The following is a 9,585-nucleotide window of genomic DNA, read 5'->3' as shown; positions in this document are numbered from 1 at the left end:
TTCCTGCTAAATATCCTTATCAGTCACTACTATTATGTCTTATATTTAAATCTGTTTACATACTGGGCAAACGCTATGGGGAGAACCATGTTTCCTACTATTATTCAACATCTATGTTCTCACCATTCTACTCAAGCCCCACTGGCCCCTCTACATTATTGTCAGTATTGTTTCCAGGCCATTCCATATGTTGTCTTTTCCTTACTTCCTTTCTTTGCTTTGGCTATTCAAGTATGATTTCTGCTTCAGCCCTTGGCAGTTCAAGTTCTCCTTGAAAACAACTTCTTCTATTCTAGGCCTGAAAAATCTCATCCCTTCACCACATTATCCTGAATTTTGGGTCAGGACCTCCGAATTAGGCAGCCAATTTTGCTCTTACTGTTCCACACATTCGTTTCCTTGTTTGTTTTCTCAAGCAGATTTTATACCTTTGATGGCAAAGAATTTATATTTTACACTCTGTTCCATTACAAAGGTTTGTGTACCACAAATAGCACATTAGTGATTGGTAAATAGGAGAATGGTATCATTAAAATTAGGTGGAAGGCCAGCTGGTTCACGTGTGAAGTGTTTCAGCATTTTAAGTTTTGACGTGATCAGGAGCCAGCTTTCTCACAATTAAAGAGAAGCCTTCACAATATGAAGACTTTCAGAAAAAAGGAAGAATCCTGCACAAAACTGCCCCTTTTTTGTGACTGGTTTAGTGATTTCAACAACCTCTAAATTTCCCATCACATTAAACTAGCTGGTGAAGCTGTGAGTACTGATAATGAAGCTGTGAAGACCTTTCACCGTGTGATTCTAAAAAGTTGGTCACTCCTCAATTAGATTTTTAATTCTGATGAAAATGGCATCTATTAAAAGTAAATGCCCTTGAGGATTCACACTGGGGAAAGAGGAAGCGTGAAGGCTACCAAGCATTGATGGCTGTGATGCTGGGTGCAGATGCCAGTGGAGATTCAACCTCCTGAGTGTTTTTATTAGGATGGTTATTGTTTACATTAGTGATCTGATTACAAATTTGCATTGGGTTTAAGTGACCTTCCCTAACCACGTTTTCCCCAGAAGCCCTGTTATTTTTAGTGTGCAATTTTGCAGAACAGGAGATTCTTCAGGAAGACATGTATGCCTTTAGAGCAGAACATCTGGTACTTTTTTATTCGCACGACATCTAGTTTGGTGTTGCCCATGTAGTATGTGCTTAATAAATACTTGTTTATTCTCAGGCAACTTTTAATTCATAAATATTTTTCCATAACCTTGGAGGTGTTTATTTCTTACTTTTGTCTAATCCATGTTGGCTTTAATTTCTCTATTAATGGCCCAGATTATTTAGAGGAGAACACGTAGCAGAAGGGAGACACAGAAAGCCAGGATGAATTGGGACTAACATATTCACACTAATATGTATAAAATAGATAAATAATGAGAACCTGCTGTATAGCACAGGGAACTCTGCACCACTTAGCTGTACAGTAGAAACTAGCAAAACATAGTAAAACAACTCTACCCCAATTGAAAAAATAAAAAGAAACATCTGGGGTAATGGATGGCTCTAAGATCAATTTGAAGAAAGAGCCTAGCAGCCTTTTATCTTTCTTTTTTCCCAGGGCTGGCTTTTAATGTTAACAGGGTGCTAAACTCATGAGAGGCCAGAGGGAGAGACTACAAGGTCAGCGGGTCTAACACACACTTTTGAAGTCCCAACTGATGGTAGTAGCCTTCTTCTTTCTGCAGCATCAGAGAAAAGATGTCTCTCCATCCACCGGCCTATTTGTGTGTCCCAGGAAGGTAAAAATAAAGAAATGTAGTGGGATCAGCCCTAGGACTGCACTTGGTAAGGTGCCTGGTTCATAATCAGTGGACAAAGTGTCCTTGCAGGGGACCAGTGGCTGCTTTTGTGTGTTAGCTTCCAAGAGAGGCCCTGATATTTGAAGGAAGGGGGTTGGTTGGTTTGTTTGTAATGACTGTTTACATTAACTGGAACAAAATGATGAAAAGAAAACAGCCAGAATTAAGATGGGGCTGAGATAACTACAATAAAGTCAAATGTAAGCCATCTCAGGGACAAACTTTCTCACTTTTTGCAGTACAGATTATGCATCTTTTACATGTACCTCTCATTTGACTTCAAATGTAGCTTCACCTGGCCTGAGGATGGTGAAACCCAGCCTTACACTCAAAATAATGTTGATCCATTTTCAAATATTCACACACTCAAAACAGAAGTCACTTGTATTACAATGCCTTCACCGCTTTTAAAACCAGACCAATGAGATCTACAAGTGGGGACCTTCATGATCTGGAAGCTGCTCATCTGTTCTGCTTCTCTTGCCAAGAGCAGCCCCTATCCGTCACCTCCAATTTCTTAACCACAGAGTCTCTGCACATGCTATGGTCATTTCCTATGCCTGGGATGCTCTTCACTCTCCTTTTTTGCCTTGTAATTGCTCAATACTTTTTTGTTTAATATCCTTCCCGATAGCCATAAAGTTCCACAAGAGCAAGCCACATCCGTCTTGTTCAACACTGGACCCTCAATGCCTAGCAGGGTATCAAACACTTAGTAGGCTGTCAACAAATACTTAGTGTCTTCAGTCAGACCCTTAAGACTCAGCTCAAACATCATCCTCTTTGGTAAGGTGTCCCAGAGTCTCTGGCACTCCGGTGGTGACCCCCATCACGTGCTCCGTGGGCTCCCTGTTCCTATGTGTTGCAATGAAGTGCAGTCATTAACAACTGGCCTCTCCCAGTAGACTAGGAGGTTCTAAAGGGCAGGACTGTGAGCTTCATCCTCCTAACCCACAGCACTCTGGATATCATCTGGTATACTCTAAGGAGCTCAATAAAGATCTACTGGGCAGATTATTAAGCAACATTTGAGCTTGGGGGATACTCAGCTATGGCTCACACCCACATCTCTCAAACAGGAATTACGTGAAAGCAGGGGATAACCAGGTCACATCTTACTGCAGCAACCACTTCTATGCCATTTTTCGGGGGGGGCATTTAAGTAATTCAAATCACACGTGAGTGAGTGTGTGTGTGTGTGTGTGTGTGTGTGTGTGTGTGTGTGTGTGTGTGTAGTGAGCTAAATTCAGAATATACATCAAATTTTAAGTCGAACAGGAACTTCAACAAAGCAAATTTACCTTGGGGCTCCTTGCCCACCCTGTCTGGGAGCATGTATTCCCTCTTCTCTGCTGTCCTTGGGTAGTTTACCATCTGCATGATTAAAAAGAAAGTTAATGACAATGGCAAAGCCAGGATTAAGACCGCTTTGAGATGTCTAACATTCTTTTTATTCTACTTTCCAAGTTAATTGCCTCATCACAATCACACCTACAGCATGGTCAAATTTATCCTAATGCACTCTCAAAAAATATGTTCATAAACATATTAGCTTCAGCATAGCAGAATTTATGTTGAAGGGGAGAAGGGCAAAAGGGTCATAGCCTGAAGATACCTGAATAACAGGCACATGAGCATGTTTATAGACCTGGTATCTAAATTTACATTTTAGGTATCTTCTCTAGATTGTATGATGGTGGTTCATTCAAGTTCTGCCCGGCCCCGCTAATGTTCTCAATGTGAACTTTATTTTTAAAGCCGCGTGGGCCTCTTCCTGACAACTGCAGGAGGAAAGATTACGAATACCAGCGGTGCCCTGTTGCTGCTGCTGCACCAAATCACCTAGCATTTGTCTAGAGATTTACATTTTTAACAAAGCTTTGACACACATGATCTTATTCGCTCCCCACAACAACTATAAACCTAAAGTAGCTCAGGAAACTGAAAATAGCACTCAATCCAATTGTTAGCTCTCCATAGGTGCTTTGGCTAAAGAGCCTTACACCTCCTTGGGATTAAGCAGTGGGCGCCTGCTGCTTCTACTACCTGGCAGCCTGGGAATAAAGGAACGACTGTATTTCTTTGGTCGCAACGCAATCATGGCAACAGAAAGCACCCACTCCTTCCACTTTCACCCGTACAGTCTGTCTAGGCAATTAATCAGCGCTCCCCTTGGGGGTTTTCCTACAGGATGCTAGTTGCCTTGCCAATCAACCCCTCGCACGGAGTGGAGCACAACCACACCCCCAGCGAGGCCTCGGCCAGCTGGGAAAGGTGCTCTGGCCTACACGAGTGGAAGCGGAGACTCAGGTAAAACTCACACGTGAATCCTGCCGGGCCTCAGAGTCCCCATCTCTAAAATGGGCTACACCTCCTCTCTCTTGGCTAGTTCCCTCCCATTTCACGCTAGGCCCCTAGGAAGGGAAATCAGTGCTTAACCGCAGCTTAAAGTCCTTTAGTTTGGCAGCTGTCGCCGCGCCGGGCATGCTCAGTAGCCCGGCCGGCTCGGCAGCAGGAGTAGGAAGCAGTTTTCCGCGCCCGGGCGGCGGACTGCGGGCACTTTGATGAATCACGTGTGCGGAGGCCCTCTTAAAGAGATAGGCACCTACTTTCCCTCCACCCTAAACACCACCCTGAGGGCGGCGGCGGCGGCGACCGTGGTAATTGCAGCCGCTCGGGGGCAGGGCTTGCCCCAGCGCAGAGTAGTGGCAACGGCTTGTCGCGTCGGGAGCCCCGGGGACGTGAACTAGGCAGACCCACTCTCTCCCCCTCCCAGAAGGAGGTGCTGCCAAATCCACGCGGGGCAGCGGGACCGCCCCGAGGGGCTTCCTCAGTCGAGGAGAGGTGGGGTTCCAGGGCACAGGTGACAGGGCCGGAGAAAGATGGAGCAGCCCGGGGCGGCGGCGGCGTTGGGCGCCGGAGGCTGCGGCGAGGAACCCGGTGGGGGCCGAAGCAACAAGCGGAGCGCGGGGAACCGGGCCGCCAACGAAGAGGAAACGAAAAACAAACCTAAATTGGTGAGTGCTCCCGCAGCCCCCGCCGGCCTTGGGGACAGCGAGAGCCCCGGGATCCTCCTGCCGTTGAACACGGGGGGACCCGGGGCCCCCTCCCAAGGGTGACCGCGACCTCGCTGTACAACTCCGGGAGTCGCTAAAGCAGCGGCCACGCCGAGGCGCGGAGACGGCGTGGGGGCGGAAGAGCACCCCCTTCTCCACTTAACCCCATTCTCCCTCTTGGCAGCCCGGGAGGCGGTGCGGGAAGGAGAAAGGCCCCACCCCAACTTGGGGAGACCCCGAGTACCGGGTAGGGGCTGTTGTTTGTCTAACTTGTGGGCGCGAACCTTCTTTACGCGATTCCATTCCCCTCCCACCCTTGTCAGTTGCTGGGTTTTTGCCTCTTAAAGCTTAGGGTTCGGGCAGGGGAACCTAGCTCTTTTTTTCAGTCCCACTACTTGGGAGCCCACCCACAGCCTTACAGAAAAACCCCAAAACAACCAATTAACCAACCGAACAAAAAAATCCCCAAAACAACAACAAAAAACACACAACGTAGGCCCCCAGTCTTTCTACTTGACCAGATAGCTAAGGAAGAGGCGCCTACATGATTTTTTTCCCTTTGCCTCTCCATGTGCTCTTCCAAGAAACATTTCTTTGGAAGAGTGGGGGGAGCGTGGGAGTTAGAGGCTGGCTGAGGTGCCACCAACTGTCCTGTGTGTAATCGTCAGAGTCGTCCAGTACAGTTAGTTGATTAAGAACGCTCAAAAGCAGTAGGCAGACCGCACAAATCTCCCTGTCCTGAGAGTGTGTGCCCCAGTGGGGAGCAGTCCATTTCCTGCCCCTGACTTCATGTGCAGAGGAATGAAATCTATGGGGCCTGGTATTAGATTGAGAAATACTGGAGTGTCTTCAACTCATCAGTTAAAACGGTTCCTCTTTTTTTTTTCCCCCTTCAGCTTATAGGAAAATGGTTTAATAATAGTGAAACTTAAAAACAGGTCAAATTCTTACAGTATATTGGCCAAAGACTATTTTTGCCAGCCCTGTCAAATATTAGGCAGACGTTTATCAATAAACTTTCTAATTTGGGTGGCAGAGGGGATATGGTTTTCTAGCACAAATTCAGCAAATACTCTGTCTGAAGTTTCTTCGTTTAGGTCTGGAGCACAAGCCCCATGTTGCATATCTAGTTTTGTGTTTTAACCAGCAACTTGATTATAATAAGGAAGGAGGCAGTGACGTATAACTATAGCCTTTTCTTAGGGTATCTGGCCATTTGGTATGTACCTGTTGTGCTTCTCTCCCTTGCCTGCTGTTTACCTTTCAATTATGAACTGTCCAGATTGGAAAACAGTGACCGAAGTGTTATCGTTACAGGAAATATGTAGCCTTCCATTATGTGGAAAGGGACCTAGTGGGGTAGAATAAAACAACCAGTCTAAAGTCTCATCAATTCCACCCTAACTTGAGGCAAATTAAGAATTACTTGATGTGTCCTCTTATCCCCCCCCCCCCAAGTATTTACAAGTGAAAGAACTGAGTCACAAGCTCTTTGTGAATTGTCTATACTGGCAGGGGGTTAATGGGATTCATGGGTGCCCCTATTATAAAACTTAGAAAAGTTTTGCGAGTGTATTACCAAAGTTTAATGTATTTAAAAATCCTGATGTTGAAATTTTATCAGTTTGCGGTAAAAGAGTGATCATGTTTCTTTCTTTTTTCTTTTTGGATCCAGTACAAAACTGGTTTAAACAGTGATTAAAAGTTTAAACAAAAGTAAAAGCGAACTGATAGTTTCCACAAAGAGTTGGTACATCTAGCAAGAACCTTCCACTTTTAGGATGTGTGAGCTCAAGAAAAAGCACTTATCTCTGTCTGTTAGTAATAACACCTTGATTCTATTTTTCCCATCCTTTTGGTCATTTGTCCTGTTTCATCTTTTATGCTTTGACAGGGTAACTAGATAGTTATGAGATGGTATCACTTTCAGTTCCTAGCTAACACTATTTGGTGTTGAGTATAGCTTGATATAGTAGAACAAGTATTTGAATCCAAGAGTTTGTGAATATCAATGGGAAATTGCTTTTGTACTCAAAATAATTTTTGAGCCTTACATGATTTTACAAGCAGATATGTCAGAGTTTATAAACATAAATTTAGGAAGACATTTCAGCACATTTTGAGGCAAGAAAGTTGACCAAATAAGACTTGGAAAACTTTTAAAGTAAATGCCTTACTCCTTATTTTGAGTTGTCTTATTGAAGTGCTCAACATGTTCTAAGGCCATGTAGAGAGGAGTTCATCTGGGATTCTTAATAAATATTGCTGGTAAAATAAAGCTTTACCTAGACTAAATTTTATTATTTTGAGTATTATGTTGTTAACCACTGTAGTAGTCCTTAATTGTGTTTGTGTGTGTGTGTAAAGGAGTTGTGGGGGATTGTAAAAGAGAGCCATGTGGTAGTAGAAATTATTTGTGTAGGTGATTATGGGGGATAAGGGTTCTTAAACTGAAATCATATGAAAAAATTTGAGTGTATGTAGGTACATTCAGTTTTCTGGGCCTCATAGTTTTCATCAGTTTCTCAAAGGCATATGTCTCCTATAGAAGAATAAGAACTTTTGGGTTACCAGAGAGAGAGTAAAGGAAATGCCAGTTGATTCCACTTGAAGAGACTGGCGAGAGGAGGAGGTCACCGACAAGGGAGAAGGGAAATAACACTGACCGCATGAGTGGTAGATATTGAAGATAATGCGTCTGGGAGTAAGCCGTTAATTACACACATCTATATAGTATTAGCTAAAATGAAAGTTTTTACTGCATACAAAATTTAAATTGATAGCTATGGTATAGCGGATGCATACAGTATAAGGCTTGTGATTCAGTTGTTTTCATTTAGTTTCTCATTGTTCTGGGAAACTGGAGAAGGAAGGCATGTTTTCTATGGAGCGGAACTACTTTCATTTATATCCTCAACCTTTTGATGGGTATTAGAATTTTTTCAGAGGGACATTTCAGGACTCTTAACGACTTCTGCTTGAGATTAATTAAATCAATTTGACAAAGCTTACTTCCATTTTCTTAATCTGTGCATCCTCATAATGACCCTTTTATTTTGGTTCTTTTTAATGAAGGCAACCTTGTTTTGGACTCATCACAGTTTGGATAATGCCTTAGTAGTAGAGCTTTGTATTTTATGTAACTATCTGGTTAGGCCCAGATTGTAGCATGTCATCAAACAGCATGAATCTTAATTAGTAATTTGATGTCAACCATGGAATGTATTTTGTCAACTCAAGTAGTACAGAGAGCTCTAGAAGTGTCATGAAGGGGACATCCTAAAGCCCACGTTTTTAAGGCAGTGACTTAACCATTAATAGAGGCAAGTGTTAAGGTAGAACCAGCAGTCCTCACACACATACCATCGTGTAGAGTGGCTTAACATTCTTTGATGTTTTTGCATTTTGACTTTGTGTTTCTGTATAATTCCTGAAGCCTTTGGTTGTTTAGATAGTAGAGTCACATTAGTAACTTGAAATAACAGAAGTTAATGTTCTGGTTCTTACATAACTTCCTGAGTATTTGGTTATTTGTTTTTAGTTGGATAAATCATGTTTTGATTTTAATTGATAAAGGCTGAGCACAGTGTGTTTCTGTATGACACACACTTACTGAGCACGTACTACGTTCTAGGCATTATTCTGAAGATTGGTGATACAAAGGTGCCATTGTCTAGTGGGGGAGACAGGGAAGTTAATTAATGACTACAGAGTGGTGTGATAAGGAACAATGGGAATATGTATTAGCAGGGTGATAATAGAAACATGGAGAGGCATCTGAATCTAATTGGATGCTTGAGTGTGGTAAGGAAAGGCTTACCATAGTAGGTGACATTTGCACCAAGGCTTGAAGAATAAGGCATTAATTGAAGAAGGGGAGGGAAAGGCATTTAAGGGTGAAAGAACAACGAATACAAAGGTAGAGAGACGTGGTAGCATGTCCAGTAAAGAAGCTGTGGATAGATGGTAGTGGCTGAAACAAAGATTCCATATGGTAGACCCGTTAGAAAAGAGAGTGAGTCCAGTTCATGGTGGGTATTTGTATGCCATGTTAAGAGTTTCAGCTTCTTTCTGAAAGCCATACTAAGTCATTGAAAAAATGTTAAGGAGGAGACTGAGCTGATCAGAATTGTGTTTCAGAAAGAAACTTAATACAGTGGAGAATTTCTTGGACAGGGATGCCAGAATGGAGGCAGGAAGACCAGTTAGGAGGAGCAGAATGGCATAAGAATTTGATGTTTAGGGTTAGAAACCTGGATTCCAATTGCAGCACATCCACTCATCCATTTCCTAGCTCATCCATTTACTCGGCATATTTCTCTACATCTCAGTTTCCTCCTGCCGATCCATTGCCTCTCCTTCCTGCTACTCACCCTGAACATCTTCACCAAATTGGAAATGTCCGCCATATTTCTCCTTTATAAATCTAACCTGCCTCTCACAGTCCAGCTGGTGCCTCATAATTCTCTCATTCTTCCATTAAACTTCAGCTTACTGAAGGCTCTTCCTTATTCTGAATTCCTATTGTGGGTCTGAATGTTATATGCTGATCTCATACCTCCAGAAGATTTTAAAGTGCTTCTGGGCAAGGGTCCTGCTTTATGCCTATTCTTGAAAACCTTGCAGACCAGTGCTGGTGTGCAGAGCTACTCAACAAATGATTATTAGCTGGGAATTC

At 43.2% G+C, this 9,585-nt stretch overlaps 1 protein-coding gene across 1 annotated transcript in view; it reads left to right on the top strand.

Annotated features, from left to right (window-relative positions):
- The first annotated feature begins 4,733 nt into the window (after window positions 1–4,733).
- DIAPH2 (diaphanous related formin 2) overlaps window positions 4,734–9,585 on the top strand; it is an 886,998-nt gene continuing 882,146 nt past the window's right edge. Inside the window, exon 1 of the mRNA XM_007455866.1 lies at window positions 4,734–4,868. Coding sequence (XP_007455928.1) covers window positions 4,734–4,868 — 135 coding nt within the window. The remainder of the gene's footprint in view (window positions 4,869–9,585) is intronic.

The sequence above is a fragment of the Lipotes vexillifer genome, unplaced genomic scaffold, assembly GCF_000442215.2.
Source record: "Lipotes vexillifer unplaced genomic scaffold, Lipotes_vexillifer_v1.1 scaffold82, whole genome shotgun sequence".
Taxonomy (NCBI): Eukaryota; Metazoa; Chordata; class Mammalia; order Artiodactyla; family Lipotidae; genus Lipotes; species Lipotes vexillifer.
This window is presented reverse-complemented; position numbering and strand designations above follow the sequence as displayed.